Source organism: Bactrocera oleae, chromosome 2 (assembly GCF_042242935.1).
Source record: "Bactrocera oleae isolate idBacOlea1 chromosome 2, idBacOlea1, whole genome shotgun sequence".
Lineage (NCBI taxonomy): Eukaryota > Metazoa > Arthropoda > Insecta > Diptera > Tephritidae > Bactrocera > Bactrocera oleae.
Window position 1 is genome coordinate 22,508,646 of NC_091536.1, and position 26,199 is coordinate 22,534,844.

Below are 26,199 nucleotides of genomic sequence, written 5' to 3' on the forward strand. Positions count from 1 at the left end.
TGAGTGTTCTAAATTCATATAATTCATACGGAAATGTTAAACATATTTGGCAGATATTATATTTCTTAAATGGATATATTTCCTGCAGCCTAAAAGGAGTTTCTATTTAAATAAGCAACTTAAGCATTTTCGTATGCAAAACTATTACCATATGTCACCAAGTTGAAGAAATCGTAAAGAAAACTTAGTCCGCACTAAGCAAACCATAAACGAATGACATATTCTGGTCTTGACTATGATACAGTAATGATATAGATAATATCTATACAGAAGTAGAAATATGTTAAATATTTTGTTTGTCTTAATCATTGCATCAAAATTGATGGAAGAGAAATGCCACTAAACAGGGAATTAAAAAATTCCTTTATAAATAAAAGCATCAACTGATTTGCTCAGATTAAAATAGAAATAAAAATTTTTTAACTAAATATAATTCTTTAGCACATCATCTCAGACTAAAATTAATTTAAATATTTACAATATTTCGCTCTATGAAATAAATTTAATACAAAGAACCCTTTGAAGCAGAATGACTATAGTTGACATTTAATAAAAACATATATCAAATATTTATTTTCCAAAATGTGCATTTGGTTTTACAATGGTATTTTCCCAATTTGTTTTCAAATCAAACTAAATATTTAAATTTTTGTTGGACTGTGCTATCTGCTATGCCACATTAGCTCGGGTACCAACTTTAGGGATAATATATTTTTTTTTTACTATTCTTAGTTATTTACAAGTGGGAGGAGGTCCTTATCACTCATTGACGCACAGTTTCCATGCAACTCATACTTTGGAGTATGGAATGCTTCAAAAAAGTATTCGATGAAAAAGCTGCAAAATATAAACAAACAATAATATGGCAAACGATGTAACGCCTAGCTAAACTTTGGTATCAACTATAGATTGGCTAATTGTTTGGAAATTTAACCTTTAATTTTCTTAAGCTCGAAGAAGAACCGAGTCCTTAATTAGACCTTCATGGCAATGTTCTAAACAAATATGTGATAATTTTTACAAAGATGATGAAAAAGTCCACTGAGTATAATATGTTTCGAGATATAATATTAGTATGTGGGTGTAATTTTACGCAAACGTTTAACTCCAATGTAAGCGACATAACGGCTTATCGCGATCAAATGCGTATAAGCTTTTGTAGTTTACTTATTCTTAATTGATTTACATGGGTCTTATGATCTACGTATGCTATCGTATATTTAATCAGTAATAAAATATACATACAGTAACTTCTTCGCAAATTGCAACGCTGTTTGTGATTTAGTTCGACCGTTGAATTCAATTGGCATGGGTGCATCTAAACGAGTAACGCAACGCGTCATTTAATCCAGTCCAGCCGGAAAGTTTGAAAAGCAAGATTCAAATACTGTGCTAGTTTCAAGTACGAGCACATACCAAACATATTCAGCAAATATAACACCCTAATTGAAAATATGAATCCGACGGGCTCTACTGTAACAACCATTGTCGCTACAAAAACAATAAAAGCAATGAATGTGACTGAATTTAGCTCTTCTCTACAACATTTCGGTGCTCTTGACTATTTCGTTTTTGTGCTCATGCTGTCGGTGTGTGCAATAATTGGTTTATATTTTGGATTCATTGAGAAGTGGAAAAAGCAAAGTGACAATGAGCAGCGTCGTGGTTCAGCAGCATTAGAATACTTGGTGGGCGGAAGAAAAATGAAAGTGTTTCCTGTGGCTTTGTCTTTAGTCGCCAGGTATTGTTCTAAATTCATGACTGGCGCAAATCAGTCTAATTCATTCCTTCTACATATGAATAATAAATAGTGGTAGTAGTCAAATTGCTAATTCTGCTTAAATTCATGATTAATCACGATTGTTGTGAACTTTATTTTATTTCGTAAAATTGTGTAACATAAAATATAATTGATGACAATTGTGGACAATTGAAATCACTGATTCATAACACGTCGTGTCAATTCGGTGGTTTCTGTTGTGTAAATTAGAAGAAGAAGGAGTGGCAGAAGACCGTAATTTATTTAGCGGAGTAAATGTGCGTGCTCACGTTTTTACAATATTAATTTCCAACTCGAATATTTCAAAAATATCGAATAGCATAGTACGTTTAACGTTAATGTCGATTGTGCCAAGTGAGCAGGGGTACATTGAATATTTGGGATTTATTTTCCTTTTGGATTATACACCTTGTTTTTTCAAGGTCATGGTTTTGGTTTTTGTTTCAGTGTTAAAAATTGCTTTATCATTTCATTTAAATCAAACAGTATGACAACAGATTTTTAGTCAATATATGTTATTTAATCAATATGCCTTTCCCACTTTTAGTTTTGTTTCGGGAATATCTCTACTTGGTACATCTACCGAAATTTATGTTTACGGTACGCAATATGTTTTCATTCTCATTACGTTAGTTATATCTGGAATAATATCGTGGTATGTTTTTCTTCCTGTTTTTTGCAATCTTCAGTTAACTTCAACATATGAGGTAAGTCAGAATTTATTTAAAGGATGAATATATTTTAGGTACAGATCTCGCTTTATTCTTATATCAGTCTTTAGTCAGTTGAATAAATTAATAATACTTGTATTATTGTGAGAAAAGTGTGATGTGCTCGATATACGAAAAATATGGCAAAAACCATCACACGTTTTGATATGTACAATGATACAAGTATTTTTCGGTTAATATTTCTGTCAAAATTTAAAGGCGTGTTTTTTATTTTAAACTATACTTGTTATTTAGCCACACATGATATTTTCACTTTCTTTTATACAAATGACACCATGGATAGTTGATGTTTTTAGCTGCATAGTTTTAGGGGCATTTTTTTTGCATGATGGATAGTTCATGCTTTTGGCGGCATAGTTTAATAGTCGTTGTACGATTGCGCCCATTTTTACAGTGTGTGGTGTGTAAGGCTGGGTAACCTCCATAAAAATTTCATCCTAAGGGTGTCCCTTGTTGCCACGATCCCCTGTACAAAATTACAGTTCGGTATATTAATTAAGTGTTTAGTTATAGCACTTTACATGTTAGTTTTTAATGGCGTTTTGTGGGCGTGGCAGTGGTCCGATTATGCCCATCTGCAATATCACTTCCCTTGGGTGTCAACAAAATCAACAATTGTAAAAATCGAAAAACTCATTTTTGGTTGCTTACAAAAATACGTGTAACTCGGAGATAATTAAATCTTTTGACGTTGCTTGGCAAATGTTACAGACATTCTCACCAACATAGAGAAAAATTACGTACATTTCTGATGCCCGGAACCTTACTTTTTGATCACAGTAGTATGCCATGTATTTAAATGAACGAGTGACAAGAGATGTGTATTTCCGGTTGTATGTGTGTCCGTTTGCCTGCGCAGACGACAATTTGAGTAAACAATGAGATATTGAAATTTACCACATGTTTCTTGGCACACTGAAATGTTGGGTATGTATTACGGATGGGCAGAACCGAACTTAAATTTAGTTCAATGGATCGCAATATAAAGGAAAATGCAAAAGAAGATTATAACATTTGCAATACTACTGTATAACATATTTTGAAAATGAGCGCAATCTGAATACCATCGGATCTATTAATGGGACCAATAATTCTAAATAATAACTGATACATTTGAATGCTTTCCAGTGACTTTATACCATATATATATGCAGGTATATTCGTCAATTTGTGAGTTAGCTTAATATTATTAAATATGTTATTTTCCTTCCAACAATCTCAATTAGTCATTATCTGTTCTAGTTAAAAATTGGTTTTTATTGGCTGATAAGTTGCTCTAACCGTCAGATACGCAATATAATAGTTTTCATTGCTCTAGTGGAAATATTAATAGGTTAGTCATGGAAGTATTGAAATTAGATGAGCATATTTACAATTAGTATAAAGTGGTTTGATGCCAAAAAATAGATAAAGCTGTTCATTCATTCTGCTTTTACTAGTATATCCAATATATCCGATAAGCATTATGTTATTATGTGTAACGGTGTATTTAAGATGTAGGTATATATGAATCTGACGAATAAAGCGATTTCTGTGAAGTAGGTTTATTTTAAGTAAACGTTTTGTATATAAAAAAGTGTACAGATTGACCTAGTTGGTTACATGACTTATAGAATAACTTAATAAAATACAACATATATATTTTTTATGATTTCATTTTATTCCCTGATTAGTACTTTGAAATGCGATTTGGTCGTGAAGTACGCTATTTTGGATCCGTTTTATTTATCGTGGGCATGGTGAGCTATGCAGTTTAACTACAATTATTTTAATTTATAATTATAATATTTTTGAAATTATTTTGCCAAATAAAGATTCTTTGGCTGCCCGTTGCAGTATATGTACCAGCTTTGACCTTTAACCAAGGTGAGAGCAAATTGGCGGTTGGTTAGCACTACGATAGCTAAACATTTTGAACACACATCTTTCTTTACTCTTTCAGTATCTGGCATCGATACGCATATTGTAACTCCAATAGTGTGTCTGATTTGCACCTTCTATACTTGCGTGGTAAGCTTATATAAGTATGATACTGAAGGAATTTTCTATCGCATTTCATTATTATTATAAATAGGGCGGCATAAAGGCAGTGATTTGGACAGATGTTGTGCAGAGCATCATTATGTATGGAACAATAGTGACTATTTGCATTAAAGGAACTCTTGATGTGGGGGGTTTAGAGGTGGTTCTGCAACGAAATAGTGAAAGTGGTCGTTTGAACACACCAGAGTAAGCGAAAACTACTAACTGGTTTTATATAGGCGTAAAAATTTAATGTTCGCTTTTTTGCTATAGATGGACTTGGGATCCTACTGTACGTTTGTCTATGTTAGCTGTATTTGTGGGAGGATCCCTTCATAAGATACAATCGTCTGCTGTCAATCAAATTTGCATCCAACGTTACCTTTCATTGCCTTCTTTCCAAAAAGCCAAACAGACAGTCGTTTTATTTAATATTCTGTTAATCTTTCTGTTGTTGTGTTGTTGTTATATGGGATTATTAGCATATGCCAGTTACTACGACTGCGATCCAATTAGCACAAAGGTAGGTACAAAGTTAATATATATATATAATATAATAATATAGGGTAATATCGTTTATTTGCAGCTTGCTGCGGCTAGTGATCAGTTGCCAACTTTATTCGTAATGAAGACGGTCGGTGATATACCTGGTTTGGCAGGCCTATTTGTTGCTGGTGTATTCAGCGCAGCGTTGAGCTCATTATCTACTGGGTTGAATTCCTTGGCTTGTGTTATATCTCAAGATATTATTGCATCTTTCTTGAAGTCACCGCTAAAGGAACGACATACAGCTATTTTATTGCGTTTAATCGTTTTTGTTTTTGGTATAGCCTGCATCGGTTTGGTTTATGTCGTCGAGAAACTTGGTATGGTTTTACAATTAGCCACAATGACAGGGGCAGTCACAATGGGTCCACTCTTAGCTGTTTATACAATGGGCGTTACAATGCCATGGATCAATGGCAAGAGTGCACTTATGGGTTGTGTGACAGGTTTTTTAGTTTTGAGTTGGATATGTGCTAATGCACAAATCGCTCAAATGAAGGGGGAAATTGCTTATCCAAAAATGCCAGTATCCATTAATGGCTGTGAATATGTATTTGATAATGCGACAGCTTGGGATACCATCTACAACTACAAGTGAGTTTTTTTATGAACCAATTAAAACTCTGCTTAACTAAGTATATTTTGTAGGCCAACAACTTTCGAGCAGCGCAATTTATACCATCTTTCGTTTTTGTGGTATTCCGCTTTTGGTGCAATTATTTCGATTGTCGTCGCATGCCTGTCAACTGGAATATTTGGTACAACGAATTTAGAAAAATTAGATCCAGCATTACTTTCGCCCTTTGTACGGCGCTTCTTACCATTAAAACAACGCAAAACGTACTTTAGTGTTAGTTTAGAGGAATTTTCTAACACTAAATCTCCGAATGAGGGTCTTCAATGACGTGCTAACGTAAATTAATGGTGATAATTATAAATGCCTCAATGTGTGTCTATTCTTTTTTGAAGTGTTTTTTTTTGTTTTTTTTACTAAAAATGCTTTACATTTCTCAAATAAAGATATATACGAAGTGTATATGTATGTGTACGTATTTCATGAATAGAATATTGCCATCATTACAACCCAAAATCGGAAGTGTTCTATCCACATGCTTACATCGTATAAAGTAGTACAACTCTATAAAATTATAATCTAGGTACCTGTGCAGGGTCATTAAGGTTTGTTTGTTAAAAAATTGCTACTAAAACTATAATGTTAATAAGTGCAGATGTTCAAAGTGCAGATATTTAATAAGAAAATTTTGAGACATGGAAATAAAAAAAACAAAAACAAAAGAAATGTATTGTCTTATTTAATTCTATAACATCTTTAGAATATTGTCCTAAATCCTCAAGTAGATCTCAGTAATAGTTTTGGAAGTACAGTTTTAAAAAGTTGCTCACTCGAGGGCAGCTATATAGTAACTTAAAACTTTAAATGCGTTTTTCCCGAAAAATTGTTTTCAAAGTCGGTTGGCAAGATTTCTCACGAACTACTCAACCGATATTAATGAAATTTTACACAGATCTTCGAAATATAATTTATAACGTCTTCAATGAAGGATTATTTTTTTGTTCAATTAAAACTATTTAAAAAACAGAAAACGGTCGAGAAATTTTCACAAAATTTGCAGTTTCTTTGTAAAAACGTCTGCCAAAAATATAATTTTCACTTATTTTGTTTTTCCTTCATTCAATACCTAGTTTATGATTTTAGTTGAAGCGCGTATTTTTTTCTTTTTACTTTTGATGATCCTGTCAGAAAATCTGCTCTCAACGCGAAAGCAACTCTTTTCCGTGGTACTGTCATTTCCGTGTTGTAATGACCGAGTTTTGAATATTTTTTTTTTGAAAATTTCACAAAATCTTTATCAAATATGTATCTTTGGAATAATAAAAAGTTTGATTAAAATATTTAATTTTGATCTGGTTTGACATATTTAGTGAGATGTTAATTTGCCATCTTTATAACTTCAATGAAAGATACACATTTTCCTATGCTTAAGCGTCATGCTATTTACCTGCTTTTGCTGTAATTTTGCTTACGCTTAAATCGATCTTTTCCCATTAGATATTTTTGTCAGTATTTTTTTAAATAAAAATTGTTATACATACATACATATGTAATACATACAATCTTCGAATCTTGCTGCCAAAACAAAATGTCTAAATTAGATTTGGAATATTTAAACTTGTGAAAATATATCAAACATTTCGTTGCTTTGTTTTCGACTCCCACTCAGTAAGTGAATCTATTTCTCCGCTATCTACCAAAATTGCATACCGTCTAAACGAAATAAAATAAGTGTTGAAAATTGAACACGTAATGAGTTGCTGCCCGCGTCAATCGGAATGTTGCTGCTGTTCGTCTTGTTCGCCCTGTTGCAATTATATGGGTGATTGCTGCAATATCCGTCGAAATCGGTCCTGTCTTGATTGTTTTCCAACGCGAATGGTTCCTGATGTACAAGTTCCTCCCAAAAAAACTAAGTCGAGATATTCTTCAAATAAGCCGTCCATGACTAAAAATAATAATAGTAAACGTACATCACAAACTAAAAACGGTAAACGTTTAAGTGTACCTGCCGAGAGTGAACCCAGTATGGAATCTAAAAATCCTAAGCAGACCAAGAACAAGCAAAACTTTCAATACCAGGACCTCAAAAAGCGTATGGAGGTAATTAGTGAGGAAGCGGAACAAGATTCCGATGAAGAACCATTCAGTAGCAAAAATATTCAGAATTCATGTGCCGACTTTCTCAGTATTGTACATGACACGGTATTGGAAACGGTGCAGGTCAGTATAATGTTATGTATACGAATTATACGACTATACTTAACCTTTCAAATGTATGAAATAAACATAATTAATGTTTTTTATTAGAGTTCGGTTGAATGTATGATGCGAAATTATTTTGTCCATACAATGGAAAAGGTCGACACGCTGTGTTCGCAGATGATGAGGAACGAATGTTTACTAAGCAAAATGTACTTGGATATTTTAGATAGTGAGGCTTGAACTTGAACTTTGAACTGTGAAGTTAATGCTCTTAACATTTGTTTATTGCAGAAATATCACAGCAAAGCGAGAAAAGTCTACGACAGTTTAAATGTTTGTGTCAATTCATTGCCGAGACTCAGAGAGAAGTTAGCGAGGATCGTACACAGAATCAGAAATGCAATTGTCCTAATTGTACAGCAACGGAAGAATCTTTTATATCGCTGGCTAAGGAAAGGGCTTTATCGAAAGGACGCCGCCTATCTGGAAGTGGCAATAGTAACATTAACTTCAATGCGTATAAGAGTGAGTTAAATACAAGAAGCTATCGTGATTCCGACAACGAGGTAAAACCTAACCCCTCTCTGACGAGCTGTATAAATTTATCACAATCTAAACCTAAACTACTTGAAAAGCCACCAAGTAATATCAGCAGCCTGGGTAATGAGGCGATTCGGCGAAATATTAGGCGATTGAGTGAATCTGGCCACTTTGAGATATCTAATAATCGCAGAGTACCTGAGCTGCCCAGGGTCGATGACAATTTTACAATGGAACAATATGAGAATCGAATAGAAGGTGGCAAATATGTTAGTGTGAAAACAGGGCCAAGTATAACAAACATGTCGGAAGTAAAACTGTAATGGCAGCTAATCTATCTTTTGCCGTGTTTCGTGATCAATAATATTTAACTGTGCATTAAAAGTGGCTAACTTGACTATTTCGATGAGCTTTGTACGAGTATGTACATATACAGACGAGTATATTTAAATCATTCTCCAGCTGTTGTCGCAGTGTAAAAGGCACAGACTTCTCCTCCAATTTGGATATCGATTTACTTGTTGGAGCAGAAGTTTTGGCTTTTTAACTTATCATAATTTTGATTTTTCCAAATTTAACGAAAGTTTAAATCCTCTAATATATTTTATTCAAATATCGAGCCCGAAATAAAAAATATTTATTTTCTTGGTAAAGTATACAAAGCCAAATCGCAATGAACCAAAGTGTTTTACAACAACGCATGCACAATTGTTTACTGGTATAACAAACGTCGATATATCTGGTTATAAATATTTGAATCATATACCAACTTTTCTAAGGTCTAAACATGTCTATTCATTCATGCGTTAATAATCTTAAATGCAATTTCCACCTAAAAAATAGAAAAAAAATATAAATAATACATTTCTTGAATCATTTTGGTAAGTATTGTCTACAATAGCGGTTGTAATGGTGTGTCATAAACACAGTTTAAAAATATATTTTTGTATACATATATAATATATATATTAGAATTTCAACAAAATATTCAACAATGATTGTTTATCCTAACCTAATTTGGCTAATATAAATTATACAAATTTTCACAAAAAAAAAGGTTGACAAAATCAATATTGACTATTTTTAAAGATGTTTTCCATAAACATAAATTATCCCTTGTTTAAAAAATCTAAATTTTCACAAGAGTTCAATGATCCATATTCATATGATGGAATATGGTTCTGTATTAATGGAAAAGTACATTCCGAAAAGTTGCAATTCACAAGTTTTTATTTAGAAAACTTGTAGTGCAGGTTGTCCTCCTAGTCTTTAAAGATATATTAAACTGCCAAAAATCGATATATTTCCCATGGTATTGGTAATGAACTCAAAACAATGCTCTCCTCACTCTTTCATAAAAAAAATAAATAATAAACTTCTGATTTTTATGACTTCCAGCAAAATAACTTAATATCAAAAATCAAATTTTACAAAAGTTTTATATATATTTTATAATTTAGTTTTATATGTTTATAGTTTTATAGAATAATGAATCAATGTTGATTGGCGGATTTCAATGAAACCCAACATAGCGTATACTTGAAATGCTATATACGTAATATATATATCCGTCTTAAGGCTTACTTTGGGCATAAACTCTTCTTTTTGGCGATTACGTTATTTTCGCGGATAGTCGCAAGGACATATATTCTACAAATGCTGTCGCTTATATTGAATGAATGTCATATTTATATTTATGTTTGTCAAATAATTTTTTATTTAATTGAATTTAGAATTGCCTTTTTTTTTGCGCGTGGGATGATTTGTGCCATATTTTTCGTATATCGAAAATACCACACTCTTCTCACAATAATACAAGTCTTTTTCGTTCAATATTACTGTCAGTTTATTTATTTTATTATTGATTAAGAATTATTTTTCACTTTTTAGTTTGAAGTGCTTTAAAGGCGTGTTCTTTAGTTGTTTATTTTTACTATATTGATTTATTTATATTTCATACTTCCAGTTATATCATTTCATATCGTTTACGTTATTTTCGCAGGCTGGAAGAAGCTTGCTCGTCTCTTGCGTTATAATTTTACTTCCGATATTTTAGTTTTTGTATTGATTTGGCTTTTGGTTTAGATGTCAATATAATTGCAAAAAAAAAACCAAAAATCGACAATATGCCACTTACGTTATTTTCGCGGGAAGGGTAGAGCGGATGAAGCAGCCACGCAATAAAAATCAGAGGTTTGTTTGAATGTATATAAATTTTCTTTTATTTAAAAAAAAACTCATTTGTAATTTTTTAAGATATTGACTGACCTTATTCTTATCGTCTATGCATTCTGTTTTAGTTTAACATTCTCTACATACATACATATATATATATGTATATAAATAAATAAAAAATACATATTGGCCATATTACAATAATTAAATGTTCTGCATGTATCTCCTTACATATCCATGATTTAAGTATATCAGCATCTATACGACATGTTAGCATAAATGTTAATGACTGAAAAGAGCTCTTTAATGACCGATTCACATACAATGTTTGCTTCGGATTATTGCTTTGTCAGATAAGTTCGATGTATGCTTTTGTATGAGTTCGTTAAAATCGCGGCGAAGTAAAGCAAAGCGAAGCAAAATGTTGACAATCAAACTTTTTATGCTTCGAAATAAATACAATACATACATGTGTACATATGCAACTCTAGTTTTTTCAAATCTGTTAAGTTGAAAATAAATACAGGAAATTATAAAATAGTTATCTGCGAGAAACATGGAAAGCAAAGCGTTCATTATGGCATGGCCTTTTATGTTTACTTAGCAAAGCAAAAGCGAGCAAAGGTTTACCCAAATCAGCTATAAGGATTAGGATATACTATAGCATTTGTGTTTTTTGCTTCTTTTGGTGCCAATAATTCACGAATTTATAATTGTTGTACCATAAGCAATTTAATTTTAATTTAAAAAGAACCTAAGTTATTAGGATTGTGGGCTTAGACGCGATATATGTAAATAGTGCACGACATCATACTTCCGAAACGGCTAATGGCTCTTTTTCTTTTTCACATATGACCACATGTGCTGACGCTTTATTAGAGCGTCGTGATACGGCGAGCGAAGTGGTCAATGTTCGTACTGAATCGCAGCTGTAGTGAAGTCGACGGCTCACGCTGCTGCAACGACTTTGTGTTGAATTGTTTAAATAAGAACGGCAACAGCATTTGAACCATTTGAAAGGGGGAAAACGGCTGGGAAAGTAACAAAAACCAAAAATGTGTGTGTTAATAAGTCTAAAACACCGTTACGAGCGTTATAATTTTTATTTCACAAATGTGTTACTAACCTGAGTGTGCGAAATACTTGCGATGAAAATACACAATAAATGAGTGGATTCGCTGCTGAATTTAGTGGTGCTAAACTCTGTATAAACGTTGCTATAGCAATATTGGTTTGAGTTTTCGGAATACGTCCAAATACTTGCAGTAAATCGAAGATAATGTATGGAGACCAACACAGTATGAATACGATGACAATGACAAATGTCATTTTGACAGTTTTTACTTTGGCTCGTGGTATTATACCGCGAGAGCTGGCTCTTCTAGTAGCTACATTATTATTACAACGTTCTGCGGTCGAAAATGTAAATTCATGAATTATATAAGTATATGCATACTTTACCTGCGGATATAAATATGGAGCCCTTCGCCCAAATAGTTTTGACGATAATCGCATAACAAGCTGAGATGATCAGCGCGGGCACAATGAATAGTGTTGTCGCCACTAGGCACATATATGTTTGCCATGCTTCCGGCGAACCAAGTTCTATCCAGCATTGCAGCTGGCCCTGGATTAGCTTTTCTTCGTAAAGAAACAAAATGGGTAACGAGAAAAGTACTGAAACCATCCATGCTGCTGTAACAAGATGTTTTGCCCTGCGCCCTTTACGAGAAGTCAATGTAAATCAAAGCGCATCTACTGTACAAATAAATTTATCAATTGTTTACAAGTAGTTAAGACTCACATGATTTCGAGAAGTTCATGGGGTGTGTTATGGCGTCATAGCGATCGATACTCATAGCTACTAGCACATATGTAGATGAATATGTTACGCAAACTTGGGAAAAGCGTATGAGCTTACAAGCAATATTACCGGCTCTCCATGAAATTGTTATTCGCCATATTATGTCAGTAAGCACATGAAGTAAGCCGACAGAAAGATCTTATTGCAAATTATATATATAAATTTAATAAAGATAATGTTTATAGTTGAAAACCCATGTTTATTTGGTAGAATATCTAGACTCTTACCTGCGAGTGCCAGCTGCTTAATAAAGTAATTCATTCTTGATTTTCGATTTTTATTTACAAACAGCACAAAAAGCACCGCAGAGTTACCGAGCACTATAACAGTGAAGAGTATCCACAGTACTGCAAACTGTTCCATCTGAAAGATGATAAGTATGTAGAAAATATAATTTGAATATTATTAATAAAACAAAGAAAAACATTCTAAAAGAGGTAAATGCATAGCGAACTTTTCAGAAATGTCTTTGTTTAATATGTAGTCTCATCAATCTGCCATGGTTAGATGAGAGGGGTTTACGAAATGCGAAATGAATGTCGGTTCAGCCATTTTTTATCTACGTTTTAGCAGACAGTACTGTATAACTGAAAAATAATGTGCATAACCTACAGAAATTTTCAATTGGAGCTATCCAAACATCATCGAAGTTTGATAACATTTTTGCAGAAAATTCGCTTAAACTTGAAAGGATGACTTGTATGGTAACTGGTCTTTAAAATTGAAAGAATCGAATTCATGTGTTTTACTGTACTATCCAAACAGCGTTGTTCTCGTATTTCGGCAATTACAGTATATATATACATGTGTATGTAATCGAAATAAAATTTGTTCATTAAATGCGACGGCGGCGCGTAAAATGTCATCATATTTTAAATAGGCGTAATTGTGGTCCGAATGCAGAGAAATGCCTGAATGAACCGAAACTTCTCCAATCGGCAAAGTAGTTTATAAGGTATGGAATTTTTTTTTGACTTTTATTAACGTTTAAAATGTATAAATACTGTCGCTGTACCCACTAGGAAGAAAGGAGCAAATATATTATCAAGCGTGGATGTGCTTATTTCTTTTATAGGTATGTAAGTATATATTTGTAAACTATTATATAAAATGAATTAATTTATTGATCTATAGTAGAAACATAATTCCAGTAATCGCTTTTATATTTGCACGACTATATATATACATATTATAAAGCCCAGCAAATTTAAAACATTATGCTCCACAAGTAGATTGAAATCGCAACGAAATGGGGCAAATATTTCCCAATGTGGTTGTTAACCTTCAAAATTATCTTGTGTATAGAATGAGAATGTACGAATGGGATTAAGCAACAAATGCCAACATATAATATTTATAATTACTGAATTTTCTATAATACTTTAAGTATCTTTAATAAAATTAGCGCATAATAAATGGTTAAAAATCATTATATTGTTTAACGTCCCGCAGGCCCATTTTTAGAGATTTAATAAGTAATGCGCTGCAAAAAGCTTTATTTGGATACAATATGAAAGGCAAAGCTAGCCGTTAAGTTTAAAGATGTAAATATGTCTCGACAGCAGTTACGTGCACAAATACACATGTATTTAAATACTGAGTCGCACATATATACGCACGATTTGAATAATTTTAGTCATGGCAACTAAGGCGTAGTGACATCTTCTCAAGTCTACTCAAGTCTGCTACTTTGTCAGCCTAAAAAATAAAGCAAAAGTAAAGTGAAATCTGTCTGTCTATCCTAAAGCAAAGAGTCCCTAAAGAGAAAATAAAGAGAATAAAAAAATAATTCGTATGGGGTAGAATTTACTTTCACTTGTATGTATAAATACTTATATATTGTATGTATATACGTTTGTTTCTGAATTTACGCAATCATATTCTGTTAAGAAATGCTTGCGATTTAAAACTCAATACCCTGCGAATATGAGAAGGAATGACAAAATAGAAATCGAATGACAATTATGTCATTAACACAATTAATTAATTTTTTATTCTACATAATTCATTGAGACATTTCGCATGTTGTTGAAAAAAATCATAGAACAGTAGCCACTGATTAAATAAAGATTTCTGAAGTACAAACGATGGGCACACCAGGGAGAGTTTTCCAAGAATGATTTTGCCAAAGGTTTATTCACATTTTTATATGCTAGCAACATGTTGCTACAGGATATAATAGTTTTATTCACCTAACGGTTGTTTGTAACATCTAAAACTAATCTGAGATAGATATAGAGAAATGAATATATTTATAAATGATCAGAATGACAATACGAGTTAAAATGATACACAGGTTCCTCGACAACATAGGCTGTTTGGTATTGTAGATGAGTGCTATCGGAGAAGGAAATATGTTACAGTGCGGAAATGGGAAAAATCAGACAACAACAACGCCTACCTCCCATATCACACAAAATTATATTCCAACCGATTCTTTCATTTTCCAGTAACAAATAAAGCAACAATGAATGTATCCGTATAAGACTTTGCACAAATAGTGCCTTTAAGACATGCCATATAAAGTAAAAAAATTGTCAAAATTGGACTATAATTGTTCAAGTTTTGAACATGTAGTGATTAACTCTGGCACTTACAAAACCAGATAAAATGCGAATAAGATTGATTTTGACTAATAAAAAAAAGATATTTATAAGATAGCAATAATAATTTTTTTAAATAATAAAATTAATTAGTAGTGCTAATGTTAAATTTAAGTCTAGAGACATGAATTTTAGGTAATTTTTAAAGTTTCGTAAAAAAGCCAATAAATATTTGTATTATAGATTTTTTTATCAGCTATTTATTAATGTTACAAGAGTACAGAAGAAACTTAAAAAATTAAAAAACTGGCGGCTGATGAAGTGGGGGTTTCAAAAAATTGGCACATGAGCATACTCATGATATCAACCCTAATATTGATTATCATCTGAAATATAAAAAAAGATTATCAATCTGCAATGATGTCGCAATTGTATGAACTAGCGATAAGTAAAAGAAAAATTGGACAAAATGGCGACTGTTTGAAAAAAAAACGATTTTTTACCATTTTTTTAATTCAGAGATGAGGCTAGTTTATACTCGAGAGTGGTCTATAAAGAAGATTCTTTGAAAATTTAAAGTAAATCGGTCTAGTAGAACTCGAGAAATCGTGGGTATCGTATTGAAAAAGTCCGGTCTGAGAAAAACGCATTTAAAGTTTCGCGTAAAGTCTTTTGTTCGATTAGACTCAGCCGAACCAGTTTGGAGACCGCGTCAGTAAAATGTCTATATCCCCGAAAATAATTGAAAACTTTCAAAAATCCTCTCGTATACATATTTTTAAATAGTTCAACTTTGAAAATAAGAAAAAAAAACTGATTTTTTTTTTTTGAAATTCTACACTAGCATACCCCCTTAATGAAAAAAGCTTTGCTCTGTTTTTTTATTTCTGATATGCAGTTGAAACTTTTCCGTTGACTTAAATTCTTCAATTTCATTTTCATCTAAGTTGTCTTGTATATACTCCCACGTTGTGCACTTATCTTTATTAGGTGAATGAAAACCGATATTTAATACTTCTTTCAAAGTTTTCCTAAAACAGAATTTAACATAATAGAGTCGCGAAGATTTTTATCTGTCATGTACTTAACACAACATTTGTATAGGTAAATGTGTAAACTTCGTTGCTTTCGGCTCTACAATAATGGTATATATGCTGGCAGAATTTCTACATAACATATGTATGCATGTATTTGAGCTTGAAGCAGTCCAGTTTTCTTAGCATCTACTTTATTATGAGGAATTTTCTTTCGATTAACCAAAGTTTGCTGTTCAAGCGCATATCTAATCAACATTTGCAAAAATATAAAATTTTGCACACTTTAAAAGTGGTTTCTTCATGTACTAAGCTAGTAGCTAGGAGTATTTCTACGACCTATTGGCTTCGGTTTAATGCACGACAATAGCCATGCTTTTCTACTTATTTCAGATAATCCCCACATTTCACTGTATCCAAATTCATAAACGTAATACAAATAGTATAATTAAAAGAAGTCTAAATTTAGAACAACTTTGCACCAAAAACTCAATTTTGTAAAAATATGGCATATACGATAACAACAAGGGGATGATGTGTGAAATTATATTTATATTATATATTATACTATTGTATTATACTACATATAATGATTTTCGTTATTCTAACAAATCTTATGCCGAATGCGCGTGGCCGGATATATTTGTATATATATATATATATACTTGTCTGTATGTACACCATATGTATGTCTCGTATTAATTTTATATATTGTAAAATATAAAATCCTGCTCGTGGTGTTTCAGCTATGACGTCAGTGCCATTCTATGATTCTTAGTATGTTAAATGTACGTATTCGTAAATGTATGCCATTCATACTCCAGACACTTAGTTTGAAAGGAATTGACATCTATAGTAGAAGAAGTGGAAAGCATTGTCGTTGTTTGTGAATTGGTGGCTGTGTGAGCACGATGTAATGATGTAATAAGTTAGTGTCAAAAGACAATATTATTTAACGCACATATGCCTAATACAATTATTTTCAAACACTGTTGGATATGGCTATAGATACATTCAAATATTTGACAATTTTAGGGATCATTCGTAATAACGGATCCGTATATCCAGTCGTGTAGCTAAGTGAATTTGATAGAAATGAAAATGTTCCAACGAGTTCATAAAAAATTGAGGGTTGTGCAAAAAATTCAAATTATGATTATTACCTCTTTTTTTATTTTTGATTAATACTTTTTTGTAATTTTGTTAATAATGCAACAATAAAAAAATTAAAAATTGCAATTTGCTTTTACCGCATTTAAGTGCATATATAATATTAATTGTTCGAAAAACATTATTTGTTACATATAATATAGCTGTAATTTTATTAATGCACATAAATACTTGGGAACGCGTAACTGTTGCAAATTGGTATAATGGTAAATATGTATGTGCGTTACTCACCTCGTAAAAATAGAACGAATTTAGTTTATCATTTCCTACACCCTCTGTCGTCTCTGTTGATGGTCCCAAAATATTTCCCAATACATCCTCCGACAGTTTATTGCCACCGTTAAATGGTGAAGAAATGTCTTGCTCAATCAAAACTGGATGAAGATCGAATGATGCCATTGATAAAGTCGTTGTTGGTGGTGTCGGCGTAAGGACAGCATGAGATACAGCCGAAATGAAGTAAGAGTAGGTAGAGTTGCTTAGTGAAACCAAAGTGCTTGTTGTAGGAGTGCTGCTATTGCTTACTTTTACGTAAATGAAGTCATTAGCAGTGCTATTTGGGCTGTCAATCGCAGCAATAACAGCGGCACTTACATTCGAATTTGTCGTTGCTGAATTATTAGGAATGAAAGGCGGGGGAATATGCTCGTAGGCCAGCACAACTGGAGGCTCCACTTTATACAAACGAACATTAATACCATCCATCACATAACCTAATACATGTATTAGTAGTAATCATTGTTATATCGCCATTGTGTATTTGACTTGCGAATTCTTTGAAGAACTGCGAGTTTAATTCAATGTTTTTCTGCGAATAAAATTAAAGTACTAGCAGTCCCCACTGCAAATTTAGTTAATATTCTAAATTTGAACTTATCACTAAATTTTTTTTTTGATTCATACACATCTGTTTTAATTTTTCATGGGATGTGCGGGATTGAAGACAATGTTGACGTTCCAGATTGGTACATAATTAGGAAACCTGTAAGTAGTAAAAAAAGTTTTTCTTTTTTTTATATATAATTTGTTTATATTGTACAAACATTCGATAAATAAATAATGTAAGCCTGCCAACAACTACGTAGTATAAATTTTATAGATTACTGCATAAAATCAAAATAATTTAATTTTACTACGTCTTGTACGTAACAAATTCAAATTATCCGCCAGTTTTTATTCGAAATATATTCAGCTCTTAATTCATTGCTACATCCACTTCTGATATAGCGACGGTCTAAGTACCTTCGTTTTTAATTAGCTGCCCTTTATCAAGTATATTGTATGGTATACATATAAAGATACTATGCATGAAATTCAACCATAAAACTCAACGCTTTTTCCAGATATATTATATATGTAAGTATATAAAAAATATTTTTTGTAATTATTTAATCATAATATTTAAAGGTAAATTAACCAAAAATAAAATTAAGTCAAAGATGAGCATATGTTATAATATCTCTTATCGGGAATACGATTTTATTTGCTTTTGATGGTTTGAAAATAAAGTATAAGAAAAATATCAATTTCCTTTGAACACACCATTACTTGCATGCATCTGATTACTATATCAATCTTTATTTAAGAAATGGAAGAAATAGGTCAATATTTTTTTTTAGTATTGATTTTCTGATGACTTCATACCGTAAATATTGGTCATATGTACAAGCAGCACCTAAGCAAAGTTAGGTGATATATTTTGCACAGCTTTGCGTGATGGCGAAAATAGGTCTATACATTCCCTTAATAATAGAAATATGTATTTATTTTATTCTGCTTTTTTGTGGCAGGCAGCAAGCATAGCGTGGCGGAGCAAACATGATGGCTATTTCACAGGAACTAGCGAACAGTTCGTCTTCTTAGGTCCTGTTTTTCCGTAATTCCATTTTTCATATTTCTGTAAAGTCATAATTCAGTTTGTGATTAAAATACATAAATATTTTCGTTATTCTTTGGTTATTCTTTGGTTCTGGTATATCCACAAATTCAACTACCTACATATATAATATTATATCTTCTACTTAAAAGAGTTTATGCTTAGGTGAAACGTATATATATTAGATAGTACAAAAATGTATTGTAATGCCTTGCAAATTTGAATTTAGAAATTTTCTAAGTATGCCATGATTTTTCAAATGAAATTCCAAAAATTCAAATAGCGATGGAAGCTAAACGAGAGCTAGTGGTAAATTTGTATTTAAAAAATTAAAAAATGTCTGAAATTATTAAAAAGATTAAACCGCTCAATATTGGGAAAAGCTTCTTTTATATAACTATAGTTTTGAAATAAAAAGAAAATTGAACGAAAGCGGTCTGTTAGAACCAAAGCATTCGACGAAATGCAGCACAAAATGGGGGGGAGAGATGTCTCGAAAGGGCTTTAGAGGAGCCGTTGTTAAAAATTTGGATGATTTGCGAAATCACACAAAAACCACTCCTACTTCCCATATAACACTATTTTAAATTACATCTGATTCTTTCACTTTCTAGTACACAAAACAAGAAGCAATCAATGTATCTGGGTAAAACTTTGCACAAATATGGTATCTTTTTTTTATTTTCCATTGATCTTTGACGATGAATATCTCGTAAGCGGTTATTTTAAACGAAAAATGATTCATATCATTTTTGTAGAGCAGTAATTTTCCTACAAAACGATGAGCTTTACAATTTTAAATAATTTTTTTTTTTTCAATGAGTTATAAAATTTAAATTTTAAACGGTTAGGTTTACGAAAAAATCGTAGATATCTTTTTTGTAGAGCATTGATTTGCCTACAAAAGATATGAAACGATATATATTTTTCAAGTAGTTGGAACCGATATATGAATTTTTCTATTTGATAATAAGAAAAAAAGAGAAAATCGTAAGGCGGAGGACCTTTCCGGTACAATTAAGAGCTCATATTTGAAGAGACTTTCTTAGAGGTACCTATCAACCAATTTGTTTGAGTACCAAGCGAAAAAAACATTTGTTTTTTTGACCCACCATATATACATAGTATATTACATTTTGTTTCAAAAATTCTGAAAATGTTGACGTATTATCTATGTACTTATTTAGTACTTATTGAAATTATGTACATAAATATGTATTAAAGGTTGTATATGAGTGATGTGGGGCCACTGGGAAACCGAAATGTTGAAATTACAAAATATTTAAAATCTATTTTTAAAATGCCTAATCTGATTTTTTTAATAGTAGAATGCTAGGTAAATATTATAAATACATATGTGGAGCTTCACCGCACTCACATGAAACAAAGGGCTTCACAGCATGTCATCCTTGGGATTAATATATTTGTATCGTTGATATGTATGTATAAACAATAAAATATATATTATATATAATTATCTGTTGCACGAACAGATAAATAAGATTGCGAAACACTAAATATACATATATGTATGTATGCATGTAGATACATATTATATAGTAGATATATTTAGTGTTTCGCAATCTTATTTATCTGTTCGTGCAACAGATAATTTTTCACACATTCATACATATATACATTGCTTGTACACGTTACCATATTGCTTTTAAAAATTATCGAAGATGAAACGAGTGCGCTGACAAAGCACTTTTTTAAGTTTTCAAAAGTGTTAAAATATTTTTCAATTTAAAAATATATTAATATTAAACACACCCGAAGACACTTGGTTGTAAATATATCTAGTTAAATTCATATTATATATGTATATACATATATATCAATGGATCTCCTATAATTGCAGGTAATTTTGCAAATGATAAAGCAAAGCAAAAATCTCTGAAATGAAGTGCCATATTAGTAGATATCATATGTATCTATATATACATATAATATTATCACCACTTTCCTTATCACTGGTCCTATGTAAACTGGTATACCCCGTTTTAAAATCTTAAAATGCTGGTTTCCATTTATTGTCGCAGATATCGCTAGTTACACATACACACATGTAAATAAGTGCATAAGTACAGATAGACATGTACTCATTATGATGCGGCGTAAAACTTTTAAATTTAGTTTCGCTACAAAACTTGTTTGTAAATATACATATGTATGTACAATAGTTCAACACGCTGTAAATGTCATTACTACAAACATTCTGCTTTAAAAAACTAACTGTTATTTATCACCAAACAATTAATTTTAACCAATACCTTTTAGACTATAATAAGGGAAGTTATGATTTACCGATTCTTCAATGCAATTTTGGTGCACGCTTTTGAATACGCATTTCATATATGTACATAAGTACATATGTAGATATAAAGTCATACATAGTTATGTATTTATGCATATGTATACATTTCCAATATATGAGTTTAGTTGGTTAAGCTTGCTTGCACTATAGACAGTATATACATATCTAATCTCATATATAGAAAACACTTCACGGGACACGAAAAGCCAATTGCCACGACAAACGTAAGTCTATATGTGCTTATATTTCGTCCATACGTTTTTTTTTGCTTACATCACTTAACACTAACAATCGAACGTGTTGCTCTTACGGAAGGCGACGACATACTAACAAATCAATTGGTCGCATCTGATGCTACTGCCAATGTAGCAGACAACTTTTTTGACTTTGCTTTTTGTACCATGCTGCTGTCCTTTCAAAGAGAAAGCTTTGTTAAAATAGCAACATAAATATACATATCAGCAGCACGAAATTCATGTGAGAAATCCACAAATGGCCTTTGTGGAAGACGAATGGTCCACACAAGCGTCATCTTTAATTTTGGTATCTAAAAGCACAAATTTCATTGGTTAAAGCTAACACCATTTCTGATTATTACTAAATGCTTATGCATACATACATACTTACACATAGAAATAAGATGTAAACTAGTACGAAGTAGCAGGCGTCAGTTAATATACATGTTCTACTATGTAAATTTAAACATATGTATGCATTAATATAACGATTTAAACAGAAAATGAAAGCTTTTTATATTTTATTTTATATATCTGCCAACTTCAGTTTTAACATTAACAGAAAGCTTCTTCTTAAACGCGATTGCTAATCAGACTATTATGTATATGTGTTTTTCTGTTAAAGGACATTTATTGACATCGAATAGGCTAAAACAGTTGATCCAACTTCTCGTTAAATGTGATGCGCATTTAGCTTTTATACCTGGCAAATGGTTTTCCTTTAAGTAACAAACATTAGCTAGCTTTGTAAGCGCTTTACTCCTTTATTTCAAGTAACTACAATAGCAAGATTTAGTGCCAAGAGTTGAGAGTCACATGAATAAAGTAAACTGTCATAAATTTGAATGCAGATTAGAGTCTAATCTAAGGGGTTACATACAGTAGAATTTTCAAAATATCGGTTTTTTTTAAACTTATTTTTCTTAATGTACATATATTTAAGAATACACACAGAAAATTTCATATCGTTGCGGTGAATATTTTCGAAGTTACACCCATGTAAAGTGTATTCCAAACTTTAAACGCGTTTTTCTTAGAATGGTGTTTTCAAAGTCGGTGCCCAACATTACTCGAAAACGGCTGAACCGATTAGTCTCAAATTTTAACACCAGCTTCTTAAATATATTTTTTAGTAATTCATTGAAGATTTTTTTTCTCAATTCAAGTTTTCTCAGAAAAACTTCTGGAAAATTTTTTTCGGTCTTCTAACTGTATATAATCCCCTAATGCACTATGTCAGATGTTACATTCCATTAATCAATAAATATTTGATTGGATATTATTGACTGTATTTTGAATTTTACACTAAATTCTAATTAAATAACCAATATTACAATATATTACATAATTATAGTCAAACTTTTCGCTGTTCCAGCTTTGTAAAGACCACTAATCTACAGCCGGAGATAAGCGTTGAATTCACTATGCGTATATGTATGTACGTATACCACTCCATTGATATAATAGTGATAATATGATGAAAAATTATGCGGTTATATATTTCGAGTACAGTGGAGTCACTTACACCCAGTGTTAAGCTCAAATTTACAATTCTTTAATCTGCTCTCAAATATTTGTAACAGTTTGGGAAACTTCATCTTATCACAGTTATTAATTGTAATTGGTTTTCCGCTTTAATAATAAATAGCTGGTTCATTTTATCAAGTAAGATTAATTAGCCAGTGATAATTATGGCTATGTCATTAGTATACCATATAAGTTCAAAACTTTTTAGTCGAAATAATGCTACAATTTTAGTTTATTCCAAGTAGAACGGGAGGTATCAAGATTGTAATATGAAATATATATACTTATATAAATATATGTGTATATATATATGTATGTATGATACAAATTTTAAATTCTTTATGAAATAAATAATCGAGAACGAGCACAATTTAGAATAAGAATAACATACATTTGAAATTCCAGTATTTAGGGATTTTTAACGATCACCTATGCCACAGCGTTCACTATTCACATACAATTTTATGTATATTAATTGTTTGATTTCATTATAATTTCCTTCTTTCTCTGCTTTGCGTTTTCCTTCGCTGTTCTTATTGTTATATACTAAGGAACAGCATATAAATACCCATTCTTATAATCTTTTATTAAGCATCTCCACCTCCGTTTCCGCCACGCGTTGTGCTGCAACTACGCATCGTTGTACCACCATATTTATTGTGGTGCAAGTGTTCGTCGCTGCGAGGTGTCATGCCATCGGAGCTCATTTGAAAATCATCATCATCCTCTTCGAAAACGGGCTTGCTAATTTTCATAGCGTCTTCCAAACGATAACTGTTACTTTTGGGCAACGGTTGATCGTCACATTTTAGTTCACTCATTTGAATTTGGGTACAAAAGCGTTGAATATGCTCTAAAACCTCACGCATACCCATATCGGAGGATTTTTGACTCATGCTACGCTCCTCTGAAGAGGTTTTGTGTGGTTCGGAAGGTGGCGTTTTAATTGTGCTACGGCATGAACATGAGTTTTGCCCCTTTTCACATTCATTGACCGATGTACTTTGTTTTGACCCGCTACCTCGCTTCTCGGCATGATTCGATGGTGGAGTTGGTGCAGCAGTTGACTGGGTGTTTGAAGTAGATGCCAACATCGTATGGTGTTGGTAAAACATTTTGTCATACTCTGATTTCATGCAGAGGTAGCGAAAATGGCGTGAATTCTCCTCTCCATAGTGCACAACCTCTATCGAGTTAATAATATAATACATATTTTTTCGAAATTATTTTGACACAAACTTACTGTTATTCAAATCAGCCTGAAGTTTATTTAACATTGAGTTTGTGGACTTAAGTTCGGCTGAAAATCGATCAACTTTTGCTGATAATTCACGAAAATTACGGTTGAGTAAATCAGAGATGGATTTCTATGAAAAAAGAAGCGAATTGTGAGAAAAAATTTGTGCGGCGTTTGACTTTGTCAAAACTTACTCCAATAGCGTTTTCAACAGTTTGACGTATGAGTTCAAAAAACTCTTCGGTATCGTCATCCTTATCATCATCATGGTTGGCGTGATGATGACGATGGTGATTAGTATGCTCCTGAACGCGTAGATCTTTTTGTGCCGTATTATCTGCAAAGCTTGTGTAGTTTTTATTATCGTATATATTAGGCGCATTATATAGCGCCGCTGGTGGACCATAACTGTTTTTTTCTGTACGGGCAGTCTTAGCTTTGACACTGCTACTATGGTCTTTTTTACCATCATCCAGATTCAGAACTTTCTCATCCTTACCAAAATACTTGTCTTGTTTAATGCTATTAGTTACCGGACGTGCACTTTTGCGACGACCTGTGGTCATACAGCTAACTCCCATTGTATTGCCGTTACCATTAACGCTTGCCGAGTTGCCAGATGTTGCTTGACAGCTGGTATTGTATGGTGTATTGGATGTGATAATGTATCCACCATACTCTCCGCGATCGCGTTCGCGTGCATTCTTTGTCATGTTATTGTTTGCTTGAGATTTAATTGGGTTTGTTTCAAATTTTGACGCATACAGTTCTTCGACAGATTTTCGTGGCCGTTGTCGTACCATTTTATTGAAGGAGTTCGAATAAATTGTTCAGCTAGGGAAAGACCATAGAATTGTACGATGCCAAGATGATTTAGTAGCTTACCTGATTACTTATTACAAGGATATGGTGTGTAACAAAGAAGGAGATAAATGTTAGTGGCAAATTATTTCTCTGAGACTTTTTGACAAAAGTTTTTTTTTTTTTTGACGAAAATATCAATTTGCGTTTCCTTTAAATGTAAAAAATAAACTGAAGTAGAGAATACAAAGTATACACCAGATAGCGCTAGGTAAGTCTTTATAAGTAGATATATAAAGCACATTTATAAAACTATATGTTAACAAGTAAGGAAGGGCTAAAATAGGGTGTAACTGAAACTTTTTTACTCTCGCAATTTTTTAGGATCAAGCGGAGAAATAACTTTAGGTGTTGGCAAAACTTTATATAAAAAAAAAGTTGCTAAAGCATTCAACATTCATTATTCGATGAAATCATGAATGGATTACAATCAAATTTGGTATTTTATTAAGTTATATGTACGTATTATATGGTAAGTTATATACTCACTTAGTTTTACTGCTTTATTTTATTTCGCGTAAGCCAAATTATAATATATTAAAACCAACTTGATATAAACTCAACCGAAGAAGCTAAATTTAATATATCGAGTTGATGTGGAAAACGTCAACCAAAAGATCGAAATTCATTATACTTATTAGGTGTAGTAAAAGGACATCCATTATTTTTGCATAAAATTGAATGCTTTAATTATTACTTTCCGTATCTAGCCTTAGTCAAATGGTTTAAAACTTCTTTTTGTGCAGTGTTTAGGTCCTGGACGATTTTCTATTTGCTAATGTCCATCTTTGACGATCAAACAAAACTGAATCAATCAATCACAAAACTGTCAGAGAAGCTTTTTAGTACGAAATGTCATCTTTCATAAATAACGTCATCTATTGGAAAAATAATGGATTTCTTTTTTACTACATCTAATATTAGGCATATGAGGTTTAGTTAAAGGTTTAGACTAACTCCA

At 32.0% G+C, this 26,199-nt stretch overlaps 4 protein-coding genes and 1 long non-coding RNA gene across 11 annotated transcripts; 3 read left to right on the plus strand and 2 right to left on the minus strand.

Moving 5' to 3' along the window:
• Positions 1-1,266: 1,266 nt before the first annotated feature.
• On the plus strand, positions 1,267-6,115 carry kumpel (kin of rumpel). The gene is made up of 9 exons (XM_014239504.3): positions 1,267-1,741; positions 2,328-2,487; positions 4,185-4,250; positions 4,326-4,377; positions 4,454-4,521; positions 4,586-4,740; positions 4,807-5,056; positions 5,120-5,673; positions 5,728-6,115. Exons 1-9 carry the CDS (start codon positions 1,455-1,457, stop codon positions 5,981-5,983), a joined length of 1,848 nt encoding a protein of 615 aa, XP_014094979.2. The 5' UTR covers positions 1,267-1,454; the 3' UTR covers positions 5,984-6,115.
• A 1,065-nt stretch (positions 6,116-7,180) lies between these two features.
• Positions 7,181-9,081, plus strand: LOC106620864 (uncharacterized). Of its 2 annotated transcripts, XM_036377676.2 has the most exons (4): positions 7,181-7,876; positions 7,964-8,087; positions 8,150-8,424; positions 8,494-9,081. In XM_036377676.2, the coding sequence occupies exons 1-4, from the start codon at positions 7,406-7,408 to the stop codon at positions 8,719-8,721; spliced, it is 1,098 nt and encodes a 365-aa protein (XP_036233569.1). In that variant the 5' UTR covers positions 7,181-7,405; the 3' UTR covers positions 8,722-9,081. The 2 variants fall into 2 exon arrangements, with proteins under 2 accessions (XP_036233569.1, XP_014094981.1); XM_014239506.3 differs by having other exon boundaries at positions 7,182-7,876; positions 8,150-9,081.
• A 1,511-nt stretch (positions 9,082-10,592) lies between these two features.
• On the minus strand, positions 10,593-21,829 carry CCAP-R (Crustacean cardioactive peptide receptor). Of its 6 annotated transcripts, XM_036377603.2 has the most exons (8): positions 21,368-21,739; positions 17,779-18,166; positions 17,416-17,708; positions 12,665-12,800; positions 12,378-12,575; positions 12,035-12,295; positions 11,700-11,982; positions 10,593-11,604 (listed from the first exon to the last, which is right to left on the minus strand). In XM_036377603.2, exons 3-8 carry the CDS (start codon positions 17,581-17,583, stop codon positions 11,382-11,384), a joined length of 1,269 nt encoding a protein of 422 aa, XP_036233496.2. In that variant the 5' UTR covers positions 17,584-17,708; positions 17,779-18,166; positions 21,368-21,739; the 3' UTR covers positions 10,593-11,381. The 6 variants fall into 6 exon arrangements, with proteins under 6 accessions (XP_036233496.2, XP_036233492.2, XP_036233488.2 ...); XM_036377599.2 differs by having other exon boundaries at positions 11,700-11,961; positions 17,416-18,166; positions 21,368-21,829; XM_036377595.2 differs by having other exon boundaries at positions 17,416-18,166; positions 21,368-21,747.
• Positions 12,796-13,839, plus strand: LOC118683718 (uncharacterized). Its single transcript, XR_011397103.1, has 3 exons — positions 12,796-13,392; positions 13,460-13,512; positions 13,572-13,839. It is a non-coding gene; the product is annotated as an uncharacterized lncRNA (long non-coding RNA).
• Positions 21,830-23,341: 1,512 nt separating the features above from the next.
• Positions 23,342-25,398, minus strand: LOC106620862 (uncharacterized). The gene is made up of 4 exons (XM_014239505.3): positions 25,263-25,398; positions 24,572-25,211; positions 24,384-24,507; positions 23,342-24,326 (listed from the first exon to the last, which is right to left on the minus strand). The coding sequence occupies exons 2-4, from the start codon at positions 25,178-25,180 to the stop codon at positions 23,728-23,730; spliced, it is 1,332 nt and encodes a 443-aa protein (XP_014094980.1). The 5' UTR covers positions 25,181-25,211; positions 25,263-25,398; the 3' UTR covers positions 23,342-23,727.
• Between the last annotated feature and the right edge of the window lie 801 nt (positions 25,399-26,199).

What these genes read in the sequence shown, in the direction of transcription:
- kumpel (XM_014239504.3), top strand. Translation starts at nt 1,455, where the DNA reads ATGAATCCGACGGGCTCTACTGTAACAACCATTGTCGCTACAAAAACA. An exon ending in GCTTTGTCTTTAGTCGCCAG is followed by an intron (nt 1,742 to 2,327) that starts GTATTGTTCTAA and finishes TCCCACTTTTAG; the next exon opens with TTTTGTTTCGGGAATATCTC. An exon ending in GCACCTTCTATACTTGCGTG is followed by an intron (nt 4,522 to 4,585) that starts GTAAGCTTATAT and finishes TATTATAAATAG; the next exon opens with GGCGGCATAAAGGCAGTGAT.
- LOC106620864 (XM_014239506.3), top strand. Translation starts at nt 7,406, where the DNA reads ATGAGTTGCTGCCCGCGTCAATCGGAATGTTGCTGCTGTTCGTCTTGT. An exon ending in CGGTATTGGAAACGGTGCAG is followed by an intron (nt 7,877 to 7,963) that starts GTCAGTATAATG and finishes GTTTTTTATTAG; the next exon opens with AGTTCGGTTGAATGTATGAT. An exon ending in GTACTTGGATATTTTAGATA is followed by an intron (nt 8,088 to 8,149) that starts GTGAGGCTTGAA and finishes TGTTTATTGCAG; the next exon opens with AAATATCACAGCAAAGCGAG.
- CCAP-R (XM_036377595.2), bottom strand. Translation starts at nt 17,889, where the DNA reads ATGGATGGTATTAATGTTCGTTTGTATAAAGTGGAGCCTCCAGTTGTG. An exon ending in TAAGCAGCTGGCACTCGCAG is followed by an intron (nt 12,576 to 12,664) that starts GTAAGAGTCTAG and finishes ATTTGCAATAAG; the next exon opens with ATCTTTCTGTCGGCTTACTT. An exon ending in CATGAACTTCTCGAAATCAT is followed by an intron (nt 12,296 to 12,377) that starts GTGAGTCTTAAC and finishes CTTCTCGTAAAG; the next exon opens with GGCGCAGGGCAAAACATCTT.
- LOC106620862 (XM_014239505.3), bottom strand. Translation starts at nt 25,180, where the DNA reads ATGGTACGACAACGGCCACGAAAATCTGTCGAAGAACTGTATGCGTCA. An exon ending in CTGTTGAAAACGCTATTGGA is followed by an intron (nt 24,508 to 24,571) that starts GTAAGTTTTGAC and finishes CTTTTTTCATAG; the next exon opens with AAATCCATCTCTGATTTACT. An exon ending in TCAGGCTGATTTGAATAACA is followed by an intron (nt 24,327 to 24,383) that starts GTAAGTTTGTGT and finishes TTAACTCGATAG; the next exon opens with AGGTTGTGCACTATGGAGAG.